General features: G+C 41.9%; 2 protein-coding genes across 5 annotated transcripts in view; both read right to left on the reverse strand.

Annotated features, from left to right (window-relative positions):
- UBOX5 (U-box domain containing 5) overlaps positions 1-20,596 on the reverse strand; it is a 32,999-nt gene that overhangs the window by 10,862 nt on the left and 1,541 nt on the right. For 2 of the 4 annotated variants that reach the window (XM_033415799.2, XM_049698783.1), the window contains exon 1: positions 20,371-20,478. The exons of 1 other annotated variant lie outside the window; for it this stretch is intronic. The gene's annotated coding sequence lies outside the window, so the exon portion shown is untranslated. Of the gene's footprint in view, positions 1-12,693; positions 12,827-20,370; positions 20,479-20,596 lie in introns of those variants that run through there. One more of the 4 variants, XM_049698784.1, reaches the window with a different exon arrangement.
- On the reverse strand, positions 10,545-20,478 carry FASTKD5 (FAST kinase domains 5). The gene is made up of 2 exons (XM_033415783.2): positions 20,371-20,478; positions 10,545-13,275 (listed from the first exon to the last, which is right to left on the reverse strand). Exon 2 carries the CDS (start codon positions 13,236-13,238, stop codon positions 10,794-10,796), a length of 2,445 nt encoding a protein of 814 aa, XP_033271674.1. The 5' UTR covers positions 13,239-13,275; positions 20,371-20,478; the 3' UTR covers positions 10,545-10,793.

The raw sequence follows: 20,596 nt of genomic DNA on the forward strand, positions 1-20,596 counted from the left end.
CTTAAAAGTTCTCATCACAAGACAAAAAAAAAAAAAAGAAGTAACTATGTGAGGTGATAGATGTTAACTAAGCTTATTATGGTAATCATTTCACAATATATACATATATTAAATCATTATGTTGTACACCTTAAACTTACACAATGTTATATGTCAGTTATAGCTCAATAAAACTGAAAGAAAAAGACTAATGTCCAACAGCCTTCGTCTTTCTCTGTAGAGAAGTGGGGAAGGCACTAGAAACATCCCTCCCAGTGGTAAGCCTCTCCAATGGATTTGAACTCCTTGAATGAGGCCAGCCAGCCATCTATGCTTTTCCATCTAACAGACAAGGCCATGAAAAACTCCCAATAGCGACAGGGCCACCCTCTGGGGTCTTGGTATTGTCGTGCTCAGTAAGTGCCACTTGCAGAGGCCAGGCATGTTGGGCATCCTGCAACATTTTAGTGAGTAGTTTCTGCACAGTGAAGATCTGCCATGAGACCTGTGAATGTTTATTATCTCAGCCTAGCCCCTATGTCAGTTTTACATATAAACACAGAATAGTTTTTAACATGATTTTAACACATGCTGAATTTTCTAGGAAGGGAACTTCCATGTCAACCACAGGAAGATCATACTTTACTTCAGGTCTTTACCAAGAAGTATTCACTTCTGAAATCCACATCACTGTGGTATTCAGAAATGCTAATATATCTGACAGTCCACATTTTTTTTTTTTTTTTTTTTTTTTGCGGTACGCTGGCCTCTCACTGTTGTGGCCTCTCCCGTTGCGGAGCACAGGCTCTGGACGCGCAGGCTCAGCGGCCATCGCTCACGGGCCCAGCCGCTCCGCGGCATGTGGGATCTTCCCAGACTGGGGCACAAACCCGCGTCCCCTGCATCGGCAGGCGGACTCTCAACCACTGCGCCACCAGGGAAGCCCCTGACAGTCCACATTTGTAGAAGTCTGCATTCATGTTGATTCTACATGTTGGTAAAAGCTTTTGATTACTTTTTTTTTTTTTTGGCTGTGCCACGCAGCTCAAGGGATCTCAGTTCCCCAACCAGGGATCGAACCTGGATCCCCTGCAGTGGAAGTGAGGAGTCTTAACCATTGGACTACCAGGGAAGTCCCTCAGTTATCCTATTGAGCTCATTGATTTTAACAAAGTTTCAGGGACTTGGGGGGGCAGGAGGTTCTACAATCTCAATAATAATGAGAGCCTCTTTCTTAAAATGGTAACTCTTATTTGTCTCTCATCTTACTATATTAGCTAGAACTGCCAGAATTATATAAAATAATATTAGAGTTGCCATGCTTGTTTTGTTCCCATTAGAAAACACCTCTAGTGTTTCATCTTTGAACATAATGCTGATTGTTAGACTGAAATATTCTTTCTATGTTAATAAAGCACTCTGATTTTCATAGGTTTTTGAAAATCAGGGATATGCTTTGAATTCTGATTGTCTCTATATATTGAGTTTTATTATTTTTCTTATTTGACAGATTAATGAGATATAACACATTTTCCATTTTTTTTAAATAAATAAATAAATTTATTTATTTATTTTTGGCTGCGTTGGGTATTCGTTGCTGTGCGCAGGCTTTCTCTAGTTGAGACGAGCAGGGGCTACTCTTCGTTGCAGTGCGCGGGCTTCTCATTGCGGTGGCTTCTCTTGTTTTGGAGCTCGGGCTCTAGGTGTGTGGGTTTCAGTAGTTGTGGCATGGGGGCTCAGTAGTTGTGGCTCGTGGGCTCTAGAGTGCAGGCTCAGTAGTTGTGGTGCTTGGGCTTAGTTGCTCCGCGCCATGTGGGATCTTCCCGGACCAGGGATCGAACCTGTGTCCCCTACATTGGTAGGAAGATTCTTAACCACTGTGCCACCAGGGAAGTCCCAAATTTTCCAATTTTAAGCCATCTTTTTATTCCTAAGATAGGCTCTAGTTGGTTGTGGAAGATTGTTCTTTAAATGTTTTTCAAACTCTACTGAATTTGATTGGTCACATTTAATTTTAGATGAGATAACACTGCACATTCATGTTACATTTACAAGCCCTATGCTAGGAACTGGAGTGGAGATAAAAATGAAATGGTCAGGTGGTGAAACTATTCTGTATGATACTGTAATACATGGCATTATACATTTGTGAAAATCCACAGAACTGTACAACACAAAGAATAAACCTTAATGTAAACTATGGATGTCAGATAAAAATAATATATCAATATTGGCTTCCAATTATAATAGATATACCACATTAATGCAAGATGTTAATAATAGGAAAACTGTATGCAAGGGAGAGGACGTATATGGGTACTCTCTGTATTATTTGATCAATTTTCCTGTAAGCCTAAAACTACTCTTAAATAGTCTAATAACAATAATAAAATAATAATAATAATAATAATAATAATGATTGGGGAAAAAGTGACTGAAAACAAATTAGGACTGGAGAGCAAACTGAAACAAGTGACTGTGCCATTACAGGATTAGAGTAGCAGATCCTTTAAAGAAAATCTTACAAATCATGGTATCTGTTTCTTTAGGAAATAGTGATGTCCAAACACTGTAGGATTCTACACGACTCCAGTTGCCACTGAGGTCTGTGCATGATCTTTTCCTCTCTCTTGTTCCAACACTCCTGATCTTTTAAGGCAAGTATTTCCTGCCTTAATGCTTAACACAGAAAAAAAAGAATGGCTCACCATATGAAAATGCAAACAGTCTCATCCAGGAAGACGGCCTCCTTAGCTCTGCCTAGGAAATAGCCAAGCTACCTGAATTCACTGCAAACACTCTCCAGTGAATACTTACAAATTATAGACTCCTTATCCAAATTTGGCATCTAAGTACAAGAGAGACCGTGTCTGAGTATAAGCTGGGGACAACAGACCATGGCTAAAGTGCCCTGCAGTTCAGAGAAGCAGCTTGAAGCCAGACAATATGGCCTTATAAGATAGTAAGATAATAAATATTTATAAGCAGATATCAATTTTCATTACAAAGGTTTTTTTATTACAAAATATTTTAGATAAAAAGGTAAAGAATATAACATAGTAGACATTCTTCTACCCACCACCTAGATTTAGCAAATGCTAACATTTTGCCATGTTCATGTCTCATTAATGTACCTTAATGATAACTTACCGTGTATTATCTTGCAACATGCTTTTCTATTAAGCATTATTATTTTAAGTTTTTTCATGTTGAAATGTGTATATCTAGTTTGTTCATTTTAACTTCTTCATAGTATTCCACTGTATGACTAAAACACAGTTTATTTCTCCATTGACCTATTACTTATATTTTTAATTTTTTTACTATGAAAAAAAGCTGCAGTAAATATTCTCTATAAGTCTTTTTGTGGGGAAAAAAAGTTAAATAACACGGTCCTGTCCTCAAGTCTTGAAGCATTACAAACTTCCTTCCAACAGTGATTATGGAATACAAAGGTTTGTAACAGAGCTTTTCACAGATGACATTAAGAGTAGGGAAGGATGGTCTAATCAATGTTTTTCAATTTGTTGTTTTAAAATCAAGTTATAGGTTGAAGAAAAGAAATATGAACTAAAAAAGTACAAAATACCAAAGTGCACATAGTGCATTATTTCAGGAGACTTTTGTTTCAGTTTTACACAAATACATATAACAAATATATACTAGGTTCAATATAAAATGTACTGTGGCTTTTGATGAAAAAGACTGAAAACATTGGCCAAAGGTATACCCAGAAGTCAGGGAAGAATTCACAGGAGTAACGTTTGAACTAGAGACAACTAAGACACATGTCTGACCTCACGGACAACTTTGAAGGACAGATACCACATACTAGTGGTAAACCGTACAATATGTGCTTGACTATAGGAGCCAAGAGACAAGAACAGGAACAAAATAGGAAGGGCACTAGGGAGAAGGACCAGTAAGACTCAAGGCACAGAAACAGGACAACGTGAGGCCAATCCAGGAAATGCTGAATATGCCACTTAGCTGGAGAAAGCAGGGCTGGAAAGGCATAGTTATAGTGCAACATTACTACCAGGAATCTGACAATGATAGGATCTACAGATCCTACTCAGATTTCACCAGTTTTACACATACTCATTTGTGTCTGCCTGTTTATTAAGTTCTGTGCAATTTTATTCTATGCACAGATTTATGTAATCACTTTGTGTGTACCAAAGTCAAGATACAGAACAGTTCCATCACAAGGATCCCTTGTACTGTCCTTTATAAATCCAAATACTCTACTACCACAGAAGTCTTAAAGTTCCTCACCCAGATCTAAGCTCCTCAACTGAAGACTCCAGTTTAATTCCACTACCCACACTATAAGAAACAAACTTGAGGGACTTCCCTGGTGGCGCAGTGGTTAAGAATCCACCTGCTAATGCTGGGGACATGGGTTCAAGCCCTAGTCCAGGAAAATCCCAGATACTGCGGAGCAACTAAGCCCATGCAACACAACTACTGAGCCTGCTCTCTAGAGCCCGTATGCCACAACTACTGAAGCCTGTGGGCCTAGAGCCCATGCTCCACAACAAGAGAAGCCACCGCAATGAGAAGCCTGTGCACTGCAACGAAGAGTAGCCCCCGCTCGCCAAAACTAGAGAAAACCTGGGAGCAGCCAAAAATAAATAAATAAATAAATATATTTTAAAAAGAGGAAGAAGAATGAGGCTCCAGATACATGCTCTGGAGTATTTCTTGCAGCTGACAGCCCCTACGGGACTGGATGTCCACACGGAGACAGACCTTTCTCCTCTGCCTCCCTGTACCAGGCTGAGGAAGGGAAAATGCAAGGGAAGGACTAAGAAGGACCCAGAGGTAGGGTGACCAACAATATGGTATACCCAGGACTGAGGGTTTTTTTCAGAATGTGGAACTTTCAGTGCTAAAACCAGGAAAGTCCCAAGCAAACTGGGACATCCTATCTGGAAGGTTTCTGTCTGTGCTTCCTTGGAGCTTAAAGCAGCCAAGCAAACCTTTTTGTTGCTGATGACTCAGAACCTAGAGGTGGGGAAGTGTGGAGGGATAACTTAGAAGAGAATAAGGTGACCATGACACTTTCTGGACACATGTGCATCCATCTTCCTTTGGCTTACAAAGAAGTTGCCATAGCTGAGTTATACAAGCTGATTTTTGAGTCTCATGAAAATGTAATGGAAAGTAATTCTGGCAGATGCACATATTTTAAAGACTAGGTTCAAACAGGTTACAGAATAAAAAAAAAGATTACCTGTCAAATAAGAGAAAAGCATTTAGCATCAAAGAGTGGGTGGAATACCAAGGCACTGAGCAATTTCATAAATTGGGCATTTCAGCTTTTAAAGAAGTACAATACTTCTTATAATTTCTAAATTGAGTTACTGGTCCATCCAAGTAAAAAATCTGACTTGTGTGCATTTTTTTATAGCTGGTTAAAATGAAAGACAGCTGTCCCAGCCTATCCCACATAGTCACCCACAGATGAGAGGGAAGCAGGAAGACCAGAACCCAGGTGTAGGCCCAAAAGAAGCTTGCAATGTTATACACCTGGAGCCAATTCACCCTTCAAGAGCTTAATATGTGCAAGATACTCTGCTAGGCACAAGTGGACACAGTTTTTACTCTTAAGAAACTCACACGATCAAAACAAGGCACAGATGGGGAAGGGTTCTAATACCATTTACTCGGTACCTTAATAGCAGTGTCAGAAAAGTTATATGAGAACCCAGGTAAGGCAACCAAGCTCCTCACATACAAACCTGACCCTAACTCTGTCCATCTCCTCCAGGGCCTTATTCCATCTGTTCTTGCCTCTCTCTTGAATCTTCAACTTATCTCTGACTATTGGACTCTTTCCTCAACATGTAAACAACAATTCAAGTCTCTTCTGCCCCCATCAGCCACCTCAAAAGAACCCAGCCTTGTCTTTCTTAGGGTTGTCAATTAGCAAATAAAAATTTTAAATGCCCACTTAAATCTGAAATTTGGATAAACAATGGATTTTTTTTGGTTGTTTGTTTAGTATAAGAATGTTCCATGTACTACTTGGGACATACTTACACTAAAAAATTATTTATTGCACATTCAGCAAACTACGAATAGAAAGGAACTTCCTCAACACAATAAAGGACATTTACAAAAAATCCACAGCTAATATCATACTCAGTGGTAAAGACTAAAAGCATTCCCCCTAAGATCCAGAACAAGACGAGGATGCCTGCTTTCACCACTACGATTCAACTTTGTCTAGAAGTTCTAGCCAGAGCAATTAGGGAAGAAAATGAAATTAAAAAGTATCCAAAGTGGAAAGGAAGAAGTAAAACTATCTCTATACACAGATGACATGATCCCATATATAGAAAATCCTAACGAATATACATATATACATACACAAAACTTACAAGAGCTAATAAAAGAATTGAGCAAAGGTGCAGGGTAAATCAGTTGTATTTCTATACACTAGCAATGAGCAATTCATAAAGGAAATTAAGAAAATTCCATCTACAATAGCATCAAAAAGAATAAAATACTTAGGAATAAATTTAACTGAGAAGGTGCAAAACTTACACACTGAAAACTACAAAATGTTGTTGAAAGAAATTAAAGACTGGACTTCCCTGGTGGCGCAGTGGTTAAGAATCCACCTGCCAATGCAGGGGACACGCGTTCGAGCCCTGGTCCGGGAAGATCCCACATGCTGTGGAGCAACTAAGCCCATGCGTCACAACTACTGAGCCTGCACTCCAGAGCCCGCGTTGCACAGCTACTGAAGCCCGCGAGCCTAGAGCCCGTGCTCTGCAACAAGAGAAGCCACCGCAATGAGAAGCCCACGCACCGCAATGTAGAACCCCACTCGCCACAACTAGAGAGAAAGCCCGTGCACAGCAACGAAGACCCAACGCAACCTAAATAAATAAATAAATAAATAATTTTTTTTTTAAAAAAAGGAAAGAAATTAAAGAGCTAAGTAAATGGAAAGACATCCTGTGTTCATGGGTTGGAATACTTGATATTAAGATTGAAAAGCTACTAAACATCATCAGTCACTAGGGAAATGCAAATCAAAACCACAATGGGATATCACTTCACATCCACTAGGATGGCTATTTTTTTTAAAACAGCAAAGATGTGGAGAGGGCTTCCCTGGTGGTGCGGTGGTTGAGAGTCCGCCTGCCAATGCAGGGGACGCGGGTTCGTGTCCTGGTCCGGGAAGATCCCATAGGCCGCGGAGCGGCTGGGCCCGTGAGCCATGGCCGCTGAGCCTGTGCATCTGGAGCCTGTGCTCCGCAACGGGAGATGCCACAACAGTGAGAGGCCCGCGTACCACAAAAACAAAAAAACAAAAACAAAACAAAAAAAAAGATGTGGAGAAATTGGAACCCTAGTACTTTCTGGTAGGAATGTAAAATGGTATAGCCACTGCGGAAGTATGGTGGCTCCTCAATAAGTTAAACGTAGAATTAATACATGACCCAGCAATTTCACTCCTAGGTATATACCCAAAAGTACTGAAAACAGGTGTTCAAACAAAAATTTGTATATGAGTGTCCACAGCAGCACTATTCATAATAGCTAAAATGTGAAAACAACCCGATGTCCATCAACTGATGAGTGGATAAATAAGATATTGTATATATATGAAATGGAGTATTTTTTGGCCATGAAAAAGAATGAAGTACTAGTAAATGCTATAACATGGATGAACCTTGAAAATATTATGCTAAGTAGAAGTCAGACACAGAAAGCTGCATATTGTACAATTTCATTTATATGAAATATCCATATATGCAAATCCATAGAGACAAAGCAGATTAGTGGACAGGGTCTGAGGAAGGGGGAAATGTGGGGTGACTGCTTAATGCGTATGGAGTTTCCTTTGGGGGTGAAGAAACTGTTCTGCAGGTAGATAGTGATGACTGGCTACACAACACTATCAATGTACTAAATATCACTGAATTGTACACTTTGTTTAAAATAGCCAATTTTACATGTATTTTACAAAACATTATTCACTACTTATCTGAAATTCAAATTTAACTGACCATACTATATTTTATCTGGCAATCCTAGTCCCATTCTAAATCCTGCTCAAGTTTCCCCGTCCCTTCAAAGGTTCCCAAGGAATTGCCTCAATATTTGCAATCCATTCCTTAACTCCACTCATTCAACAGGTGTGCAGTCTGGCTTTTGCCCTGACAATTCAATTCAAATTGCTATTGTTAAGGTCATCAGTGATATACAAGTTGCTAAACTGACTGAAGATTTTTCAGTTCTTGCCTTAATTGCTCTCTCCCTAGCAACTGACTATACAAACCCCTTCCTTCTTGAAATACTCTTTATCCTTGGCTTCTGTGCAGTGAAAGGTTAACTCAGCAGGTTTGGGGTATTCAAGTCTTGCACATTCCAAAGAAACTTCACCAAGTCCTGGGATATAATCTCTAAGCCTTTGGAACACTGTGCCTGATAAGACTGTTTTATATACATCTAGGACCTCGGGCCACACCAGATAGTTTACATTAACAAAGTAATTTATGGTGGGAGCCTTGTGTCATGCTGTATAAGCTGGACCTCTGGAGGGGTTGGGGACTGAGTAACTAAGGTCAGCCATGTGGGCACTCACTCCATGTCTACACGACTGACCCCAAATAACAACCCTGCACACCAAGACTCAGGTGAGCTTCCCTGACTGGCAATATCTGTACATATTGGCAAACATCATTGTTGGGATGAATTAAGAGCAGACTGTATGTCTCCACTGGACAAGGACAACTGAAAGCTTGTGACTGGCCTCTCCTAGACTCTACACTATGTGCCTTTTCCTTTGCTGATTTTAATCTGTATCCTTTCACTATAATAAACCACAACTCTAAGTTTTTCTTAGTTTTGTGAATCATTCTAGTGAAAGTGGTCTTGGAGAGCCCAGACTTACTTCTATGCCCCTATTTTTTCCTAAGTCTGATTATCTGTTCCTTTCCTGCCTTTATCACTGGATCCCTTTGCTTTGCCCTCCCTATAAATTCTGGTATTCTACTCTTGGTCATCTTTTCCCCTCCCTACCTGCAATAACCTACTTTCCACCTGTCCTAGGAAATTTCACTCATGGTTCTGCCATCTGACCTCATGCCCACTTGAGACCCCAGCCTGGACCCTTCTGCCTAGAGGCCCATCTCAGCATGACCCGGGCAGACTCAGCATTAACTCTGTACCCAAACACATCTCCTGCTTTAGTCTCAATTTTAGTTGCTGACTCCCTATCAATCTAGGCACTAAAATCATCATTCCCCAAACTGATCAATTAGCAAGTATTGATCTTTTTCCCCTTCCAAACATCTCTGAAATTTAAACTTTCCATTCCCATAATTTGGGCCTTCATTGTCTCTCACATGAGCTCTTGCACACATTTGTGAAATATTCTCCCTGATTGATCTCACACACCCCCACCACTCAATCTAGTTCTATCCTGCTTTTTACCTAACGTTTCTAAAACATGAATCTCTCCAATTACTCCCCGACTTAGACCCTTTAGAGGCACTCTAGCCCCTGTAAACCTAGGCTCTTTAGCAAGGCCATAAGGCTTGTGACCCAGATATTCTCTCTTTCTAGCCCCACCCTCTGCCTTCCTTCTACCCCCAACTCTCCAGCAATGCCTAACCACTCTAAATTCCCTGACCACACTCACTAAACATTATTATGTCCCAGGACCCATTCTAGGCACTGCAGATAAATTCTAGACAAAGTTAACTCAAGGAGCTACCTTCCAACAGGGAAACCAGTAAGTAAATAAAGAATAATTTCTGATACTGCTGAATGCAATGAGGATAATGAAGCTGAAGGTGATAGAGCATGATCAAAGGCCAATGGGGTAATTTTAGTTAGCATGGATGGGGAAATGACTTTTGAGAGGAAACCTAAATAATGGTGGGAGGAGTCCATTTTAAAACAAATTCTCATAGACCCCAAGTGTTATAAAAGTTACCTGTATCAAGTTTCTTACATATATATAATCTTCTTATGCTTGTGGCTCTAATACAAACCTGAAGCCCCCTAGACTACCTATTATGGGAGTAATACATTTCCTTCTTGTCAGAGCTACTTGCCATGAAAAACATTCTGCCTGGTCATCAGATTTGGGAACCACTGGCCCAACAGGCACTCATGTAATTCTACTCTTCTAGGTCCAATTTTAAGGAGAAAATATCCTTGGGAGTGGGGCGAGGAGGAATTATATAAGAGAAGTAGAAATGCAGACAAGGGAGCTAAGAGGAAGGTAAGGTAATTCTGAAATGGCTCTTTGAAACAGGAAGAACGAGCAACTAACGACAACCAATCAAATCTAAACGAAAATGAAAAGGACTTTAATTTCAGAGGGTGTGAAGAAAACATGAATGGGGGAAAAATGGTGAAATGTAAGTGAAGCTGTAAAAGATTCTTACTTAAAACAAAGTATAAGAAAATCACTTATTTAAAATGAGCTTTAGACAATGCCTGACTACACTTCTGTCCTAAAAATTCAAAATAACCATGAGATGAGGCCGGTAAACTGAAAGGAAAATGAGATAGGAGTTACTTGACCATAAGACATTTTAAGATGTTTATTATTTACCTGCACAAATTAACAGAAACTTATACAACTGAACCAGGTTACAATTAATTCACAGTAACTAACGTATGCTAGCTTCTATCTGCCACAGACAAGAACACAACCAAGTCTCCTCAACAGATGATTTTATTACCAAATCTACATTCTGGCTTTTATAACTGTTTCACAACACCTGGCACAGTGCACATCTACAGCATTTATGACTAGAAATGACCCTGAAGGCCCTTCAGAGAGCAGAGGTGAACACTTTCTCATGGAGAAAGGCCAGCTTTTCTAAGCGAGTTCGTTTCAGTAGTGGGAGCCATTCCCAGTGAGATAACTCCACCACATGGTATCCAAGCTGATTCAGCTGCCGCCTCTTCATATTATGTAGTCCAAGCAAATCCCTGGAACCATAGCAATACTGGTTTTTGTTTGTTAACTGAATAGCCAGCTTCACTTGTGGGACCTGCCTGCAGGCCGGGGGACACAGGCCAGCCATCTCCATGGCCTCCAATCTGTCTGCCGTATTGCAAAGGGAGCCCCCCATAGGTATGGCCGCCTCCTCCTCTAATTTCATGGGCTGCTGCCCACTGTCCGACTCAGTCTCCCCCTGCAAATGCCCTCCTGATTTCCCTTTTAGTAGCTGATTCATCAAATCATCTGTAAGGCTGATTCCCACATGCTTAAGCCTTAATTTGGCTACATCTTCAGTTGGTGTGGCTTCTCTGTTAAAAGGTAATGGCTTCATGTTACCATCAAGCTGAACCTCTAAATCAGAAGATCGGGTATGAGGCAAAATCATATGGTGTTTGACATACTGGGGCCCACCCAACATGGTCTCAAGTAAAAAGAGAGCTTCTAGGAATTCAGGCTTTGAGTTCATATCCTTCCTTGCTAAATTCCACAGCATTTCCAATGCCTTTTGCTGAAGGTGAGAACTAAGACGATTGCCTCTGTAATCTGGACACTCAATGCCAACTGTACCATCAAGAGTATAAAGCTCCTTGGTGACCTCAAACTTACTTCTCTCTTGAGCTAACCTGACAAACCCTGGACTCAAAGCGAAATCTATGAGCTCTATTGGAAAGTACTCAGAAAATGCCAGGCCCAGCAGGCAGGTGAGCAGGTGTTCTGGGTATCGGTTGAACTCAGGCATCTTTCTGTGAATCTCATTTATCAGGCTAGAATAAAACTCTTCTGCATTGGGTGGCTTATAATTCAGAGTTCCAAATGACCACAGAATCTTGGCAACATCTTTACTTCGACAGTATGCTACCCTAGGAGGCAAAGAAGCAGCTACAGCATTCATTACTCCTTCATCCAGGATGCGTAAGGCCGAGCAGGCAAGAGTCAGGTGCATGACACCTTGAACTCCCAGGGAAGGAATTCGCTGAGGAGCAATCTGTCCAAACTGCTTCATGAAATTTACGTGATCCACATGAGTGAAACGGAACATTTTAAGAATATTCACTAAGGCATAACTACTCAGATGCTGCATGTCAGCACAAGCCAGGTCTCCAATTTTCCGCATGACAAATTCAGAGAGACTACTACTAGATTTAAAAAACCCCAAACAGATTGTACCAACCTCCTCTAAATTAATCAAATCTATATACTTGAGGATTAATGATTCCAATTTTTTCATTAGGTCCTGGGGTGCCTGACGACTTTCACCTATAATATAAATTAAGTGAATCAGCTGGGACAAGGATAGCTCTTTCCAGTGCAAATTAAGATAACTAAAAAAGATTTTTAAAAACCGAGGTACTCTGCGGCCCAAGTACCGCCAGAGGTCAGCCACCAAGAGAAGTTGATCCAGACTCACCTCCCATACCTTATGGCAAAATTTGGTTTCAAACACATCTAGCATTGAATGGGAATGAGGAATTCCTAAACTGACAAAGGCTTTCAAAATACTGATCAGATCTGGGGCATCAAAGAGATTTATGTTTTTCACACTCAGCTGGCAGAGCAGAGCAAAGCTGGCACTGGACAGCAAAACAGGATGCTGCTCTGCAGGCAAAGAGCTCAGCTTACAAAAATAGTCAGCAATAATTTGAGGCTGGAGATTATCTTGATAAACTGTGACTTTGTGCAAAATTAGTTCACCTTCTGAAACAGACAGGGGCTGACAAGTCTCAGACCTGTTATAGCTGTGAAGCTGGTATTCTGGTCTTAGCTGTAGGAAAACTCGAGGGTCTTCAAAGGAATCAAAAGTTTCTACATCCTCTTCATCAACTCTCATGGCCCTGGGTGAGCCCGGCTTCAACGTGCTGGCCTTAGAGGCAGAAGCCCTGCTGAATTCCAAACCGGGGAGGGTACTGCTAATTGTCAGAATTCTCCCAGAAGCAGAGGTGCTACAAATGTTAACTTTTTTGGCAGGATGGCAGAGGCTGTTTTCTGGAGAGTCTTGTCCTTTGCGCCATGTGCAGCTTCTCATATTCCAACATGCCACACTTTGGGTTGCAATGTAGGTAAAAGGATTGCAAAAAGCTCGATATCTTAAAGGTTTTAACAGCTTGAGAGTGGCTGCCATTCTGGTGTCAGAACTGATCATTTTGACAGTCAGAACACAGTCCTCACTGGTTTGACCAAGCAATTTCTTGTTTACATGGTTCTTGATTAGAGCTGGAAGAGAAGGCATTCCACAGAAACTGCCTGGAAATCTTCGGCATATCACAAGAGCCATGGATCACAAATGACTGGGCCAGAATTGGTGCCAGATACTGAAAGAAGGGCAGATGAAGAGTAAGTGGCTTCCACCTATCATAATACCAAAACTTACACACTATAAAAAATGGATTAAAACTACACCACTGTCCACTCAAGTAAGTTCAATGCTGGTGAACGCCCAAACCACAAGACAGCATACATCAAGGATAAACCCCATGTATCTTGCGTAAAGGCACAGGAAAGCCCCAAACCCAGGGTACTATTGGGCAGTTCTTCGGACTGCTCCTCAGTCTGAACTTCCTTTGTCCTCTGGACAGACTTCCTTTATGCTTAGAAACAGCTGTTCCACTAACATCCAACAGGAAGGAGGCAGGCAGATTTCCAAAAAGAAAGCTGGGAACAAAAGTGAGCAATGTATTCCACCTCTTTGATAGCAACACACAAAGAGCCCACTTGGAGAATAAGAAAGTTGGTAAAAGTAAAAAGTGGGATTTGGGGTAAAGTTTAATTAATTATACCCACAACAACCTTCCCTGTTCCTCCTTTTGATTACAGAATTTGGTTGTTCTAATGCTGCTCCTGTACCTCTTAGAAGATGCCTAGCCTCCTTCCAGACCTCTCCAGTCTAAATCACTAACACAGAGTAGTCATGTACTTGGGAAGTAAACTCAAAAACTCACTCACAAGGAATGAAATTGTGCCATTTGCAGACATGGATAGACCTAGAGACTGTCATACAGAGTGAATTAAGTCAGAAAGAGAAAAACAAATATCATATAATATAGCTTATATGTGGAATCTAGAAAAAATGGTACAGATGAACTTATCTGCAAAGAAGAAATAGAGACACAGACGTAGAGAACAAATGTATGGATACCAAGGGTGGGGAGTGGGATGAATTGGGATTGAGATTGACATATATACACTACTATGCATAAAATAGATAACTAATGAGAACCTACTGTACAGCACAGGGAACTCTACTCAGTGCTCTGTGGTGACCTAAATGGGAAGGAAAACTAAAAAAGAGGGGATATATGTATATGTATAACTGATTCACTTTGCTGTACAACAGAAACACAGCATTGTAAAGCAACGATACTCCAATAAAAAATAAAAAACTCACCCACTTTGGTGGGGGAGGGCATAAGGCCCAGGCCCTACTCACTGTCAATTCATGGGTGGGACACAAAGAGCATCTCAAAGCTGGGCTCAGGGAGCACCAATTCATGCAACTGCCCTGCTGACAAGGGGACAGCACAGCTTTCCTCTGGAGGAGGCAGATTAGCAATGCTTCCAGTGAGTCAGGTGTTGATTATCCTGCCTGTGAGCAGCCCAAGTCCCATTTTTCTCCTATAGTAGAAACCATGAGAGGCTATGAAAATGACTCTGCTGTACTCTTGCTTTCAATGTTTATTGTCTTTCCCTCCACTTGAGAAATACCAAGGCCCGACAAAGAAAACCCAGGGAGCCCTAAGCTGCCAAGATATGGACCAGACAGGGCTCTTGCTGCAGAAAATCCCATGAGTGTTCTGAGGGTGCCAGAATGACTTTCTGAAATGCCTAAGCAACTCCCGTCAGTCCCTGCCTTCCAGAGCCCACAGCATAAGAAATAGAGGACTGCAGGGCAGGCCAGTAGCTTTTTTCAGGTAGCCCAGCTACACAGGCTTCTCTGGATGGCAGAAATGTATGCTCTAATTTCTTTGTGAACCAGAACGGAATTCTCTCATGCCAAATCTTTATACGCTTGGTTTCTTACTGTGGCCTGGGGACCATTCTGCCCACTATGTTTCAATCTGTGGGTCCAGATGCTATAGATCAGGTGTTAGCAAACTATGGCTCAGAGCCCAAATCCAGCCCTCCATCTGTTTTGTTTTTTTTTTTAATTTTTTTAAATTTATTTTTATTTTTGGCTGCGTTGGGTCTTCGTTGCTGCGCGTGGGCTTTCTCTAGTTGTGGCGAGCAGGGGCTACTCTTCGTTGCAGTGCGTGGGCTTCTCATTGCGGTGGATTCTCTTGTTGCAGAGCACGGGCTCTAGGCGTGCAGGCTTCAGTAGTTGTGGCGCACGGGCTTAGCTGCTCCGCGGCATGTGGGATCTTCCCGGACCAGGGCTCGAACCTGTGTCCCCTGCACTGGCGGGCAGATTCTTAACCACTGCGCCACCAGGGAAGTCCCCTTCCATCTGTTTTTCTAAGTAAAGTTTTATCGGAACATAGCCAGGCCATTTGTTAAATATTGTCTATGGCTGCTTTCTCACTACAAGAGCAGAGTTGAGTAATTTTGGCAGAGAATATATGGCCTGCAAAGCATAAAATATTTACTATCTGGCCCTTTACAGAAAAAGTTTGCTATAGACCATTAGCTTACTCCTATGAATGCATATGGCCCACTTTTTAAAAATTAGAAAACATCAGAAAAACAGTACTGAAATAAATTTTTCTTTAACACTTAGATGATAATTAAAGATTTATGCCTCAAAATAGTCACTAGGAATCTCAATTAATATTGCAGCACAGGCATGGTGGGAACAAAGGAGAGAGCAATTAATGGAACTCTTCAGCTGACAGGGCTTTTAAGAATACCTGTTTCAGAGGACTTCCCTGGTGGTCCAGTGGTTAAGAATCCGCCTTCCAATGGAGGGGATGTGGGTTCGATCCCTGGTCGGGGAACTAAGATCCCACATGCCGCAGGGCAACTAAGCCCGCATGCTGCAACTACTGAGCCCGCACACTCTGGAGCCTGCGTGCCACAACTAGAGAGAAGCCTGCACACCGCAATGCCCACATGCCACAACAAAGGTCCTGCGTGCTGCAACTGAGACCTGACGCAGCCAAATAAATAAATATTAAAAAAAAAAAAAGAAAGAATACCTGTTTTGGAACCTGGAATCTAAATTTAATTCAACACAACGTGCAACTAAAGCAATTGTTCAAAGTCCTTCTTCTCATCTTGGGAACTAGATCTGAAGAAATAACTTAAAAAAAAAAAAAAAGACAAAAAAAATTTTTTTAAGAGTATTCCCTGGTGGCGCAGTGGTTGAGAGTCCGCCTGCCGATGCAGGGGACACGGGTTCGTGCCCCGATCTGGGAGGATTCCACATGCCGTGGAGCGGCTGGGCCCGGGAGCCATGGCCGCTGGGCCTGCGCGTCTGGAGCCTGTGCTCCGCGGCGGGAGAGGCCACAACAGTGAGAGGCCCGCGTACCGCAAAAAAAAAAAAATTTTTTAACAATAGCAAAAAAACTGAAAACCCATTATGTCTCTCCAGAACGAGGAGGGTGATTTACACAATAAGTGTGTGTCAGGCATCCACTCATGAAAAAGTACATACAAATAGTCAGTGGAACAAACAGAACACAACAAGTGCCATCACTTAAAATACACTGGGTTGGCCAAAAAGTTCATTCGGGTTTTTCCAAATGAACTTTTATAAAAGGAAAGTAACTATGTAGCTTCTTTGTTGGGAGACTTTCTGCTACACCTTTGATAAATTCACTTTTTTTTCCTTTTTATTGGGGTTAAAACTGTTAAATAGAAGAGTACATGGATTAATTTAACAAATACTTTTATAAATAATATAATTTTAAAAGCACATTAAATAATTTAAGTTACTGCAATTAATACTACCTAAGAGTACTTAATGAGATTACTGTATGTGGTCCTGAAATGAACAAAAGAACCACGTGGAACATCATTTGACTGGTGTAGATCCAGTGTTTCGAACTGATGTGGCTCTTTTTGATACAGGCTAAGGGACTTCCCTGCTGGTCCAGTGATAAGACTTCACGCGTCCAACGCAGGGGGGCGCGGGTTCGATCCCTGGTCTGGGAACTAAGATTCCACATGCTGTGCAGCACAGCCAAAAAAAAAAAATACAGGCTACGTCCCAAGATGGAAATAACAAGAGCCACAATTGTCTCAGGGTCTCCACTGTGGCAAGCCTTGAATGAGCTGCTTTATCTGCATCAGTTCCAATCCTTACAACTTTTCTGTAAGGTAAGTTTTATTATCTCCATACTGTTGATAAGTAAAAAGAGTCTTCACAAGATTAAGAAACCTGCTGAAGATTACACAGCCAAGGGACAGAATGGGGTTTGACATCACATCAAAGATTATCTGATTCCAAAACCCACATTGCTAGTGTATTGGAGAGAAAAGAAGGGGAGTCAGATTCCAGACAGGGGTGTGGAGGGGACCCCTAACAATCTATACGGTTTCCAGGTGCCAGGAAGCTAGAGGACTAGAACTGGGTGAGCCCAAAAGCCCCTCGTACCTCTAATAGTGTAAGATCCTAGCTATCACTAGTATATACTACTTATAAAAAGAACAAAAAGAAAATCTCAAAGACCAAAATCTACATGAAGGAATGAGTTTACAAGATGCCCCAGTATCGGGCTTTCCTGGTGGCGCAGTGGTTGGGAGTCCGCCTGCCGATGCAGGGGACACAGGTTCGTGCCCCGGTCCGGGAAGATCCCACATGCCGCGGAGCGGCTGGGCCCGTGAGCAATGGCCGCTGAGCCTGCGCATCCGGAGCCTGTGCTCCGCAACGGGAGAGACCACAACAGTGAGAGGCCCGCATACCGCAGAAAAAAAACAAAAACAAAAACAAGATGCCCCAGTATTAAGGTAAAGAGAACTATAATTGAAGTTTATACATAAGTTCAACATAGAAGGGAAGTAAAGGGAAATCCCAGGATAATGATGAAGATCCCAGGACTACAGCTGTGAGCAGACACAAAGAGCAACTAGTTTATGCTGGAGGAGATGGATATTACATAGGAGAGAAGATTTACATTTCTGATGGGTAATCTGAGGATGAACAAGTAATAGGTAGATGGAAAACCAAGCCAATAACAGCAACAAAAATGATTAATTCCAAACAACACAAAAAAGTTGTACAAGACAGAAAATGTTATATTACTCTCCTTACTCAGCTGTAAACAATATTTACATAATCTTACTTAAATAAACCTTGAATATCTGCCTCACCAAAAATTATGAGCAACCTATGTTGGGACATTAAAGGGAGGGGAAGTGGGGTAGAAGAAAACTGAGTAGTGATACAAGAGACCTAGAGCATCAAAATCCATAACAAAGAAGTCAAGAGATTTTATAGACATAGATATATCCTAGAAATCAAGAAATAGAAACACAAATGTTATTTAGAAATACACCAATGAATGCCAAAAGAAAAAGGCAAATAGTTGAAAAGTGACTTTGGGTAACAAAAATGGAGGGAGAAAAGAAAGGAAATTAATTTTAGTGTTATAAGATCTGTCAAACTATTTGCCTTTTTTTTTTTTTTTTTTTTGGCAGCACTGCATGGCTTGTGGAATCTTAGTTCCTGGACCAGGGACTGAACCTGTGCCCTCAGCAGTGAAAGTGCAGAGTCCTAACCACTGGGCCACCAGGGAATTCAACTACATAAGCCATGTATTTTTTTTCTTAATAAATTTATTTATTTATTTATTTTTGGCTGCATTGGATCCTCGTTGCTGCACACGGACTTTCTTTTAGTTGTGGCGAGTGAGGTCTACTCTTTGTTGTGGTGTGCGGGCCTCTCATTGCGGTGGCTTCTCTTGTTGCGCAGCACGGGCTCTAGGCGCGTGGGCTTCAGTGGTTGTGGCGCATGGGCTCAGTAGTTCTGGCTCACAGGCTCTAGAGCACAGGCTCAATAGTTGTGGCACATGGGCTTAGTTGCTCTGCAGCATTTGGGATCTTCCCAGACCAGGGCTCGAACCCATGTCCCCTGCATCAGCAGGTGGATTCTTAACCGCTGCGCCACCAGGGAAGCCCCAAGCCATGTATTTTTAATTTAAAAACTTAAATTTACAAAATGCATGTTCTAACAGGAAATTAAAGTGTTCTTCAAGAAGACAATCAGGGACTTCTCTGGTGGTCCAGTGGGTAAGACTCCGCGCTGCCAATGTAGGGGGCCCACGTTCCATCCCTGGTCGGGGAACTAGATCCCACATGCTGCAACGAAGATCCCACATGCTGCAACTAAGACCCAGTGCAGCCAAAATAAATAAATAAAAATGAATATTAAAAAAAAAAAGACAATCAGTGGATAGAGAAAGCAACCTTGGGACTTCCCTGGTGGTGCAGCGGTTGGGAGTCTGCCTGCCAATGCAGGGGACATGGGTTCAAGCCCTGGTCCTGGAGGATCCCACATGCCGCAGAGCGGCTGAGCCTGTGCACCACAACTGCTGAGCCTGCACTCTGGAGCTCTCGAGCCACAACTACTGGGCCTGTGTGCCACAACTGTTGAGGCCCGCGCGCCTGGAGCCCATGCTCCGCAACAGGAGAAGCCACTGCGTGAGAGGCCCGTGCACTGCAACGAGGAACGGCCCTCGCTCGCTGCAACTGGAGGGAGCCTGCGTGCAGCAACGAGGACCCAACACAGCCAAAAAATATTAAATAAATAAATAAATATTTTTTTTAAAAAAAGAAAGAAACCTACATACTCAAGGAAAATGCTGAAAAGTTATTTCTAGTACAAGCACTTCCTATTGTCTGTAGAACTTCTCTGTGGATGCCCAGTAACAGAACGATGACAAAATAAATAATCTTAGAGCCATGCAGAGTGAAATTGCAAATGGCAAACAGCAGCTACTCACTTTTTCACCATGTAACTTTTAGCACAACTGTATAGACACCATATCTATGTATACAGATCTGAAATATAACCACTTCAGAAGCTGGGTATTAAGTACTGTGGAGAAGGAAAGGGAAGAAACACAAGGAAGATACAGAACCAATAAAGCAGAAGAGTGGGGGGAAAAGGCAATACAAAAGAGAGGAGGCCAGAATGTTTTGCCCAGATAGAGAAAAATATAGCTGAGAGTTACTTCCTCCTTACGTAAGGGCTCCCAGACAATCCATAAGAAAGCTGGAAAGAGAACACTATGAGATGCCCAATCAATAACTCCCGATGTCTCCTCTAAAGGTTCAAATTTATGTGACATCATTTCACAAAACCCCTTTCCTAGTTAAGTGCCCCAAGGATACTCTCCTTCCCATCTCCTCTTTAGGGGTCCTAAAGAACCAGAGTGGAGCCTCAGAGACCACTGGACCAACCATGGCTGTTCTGAAAGGCACTGCCCAAACCACCCTGAATGATGTGATTTCACAAGAGCGAGAAATCTTACCTTTCCACCTTCCAGGTACAGGTCTGAGCAAGGCCGAATAGCTTCGTTTTAAACTACAGTCCAGAAGTTAGAGGAGGGGAGCCAGGCGGAGGAAGGCAGCCATGCTAACTGTAGATTAAGTATATGACACCCTCAGCATATTCAATTTACCAGTTACTGGATCTCATCCCTTAATTCTGATTTGATTCTTTTGCTAGAAAAATTTAACCCACTTATATCCTGATAA

Source organism: Orcinus orca, chromosome 16 (assembly GCF_937001465.1).
Source record: "Orcinus orca chromosome 16, mOrcOrc1.1, whole genome shotgun sequence".
NCBI lineage: Eukaryota > Metazoa > Chordata > Mammalia > Artiodactyla > Delphinidae > Orcinus > Orcinus orca.

Excerpts from the sequence above, each read along its gene's own strand:
- FASTKD5 (XM_033415783.2), bottom strand. The coding sequence starts at position 13,238 with ATGGCTCTTGTGATATGCCGAAGATTTCCAGGCAGTTTCTGTGGAATG.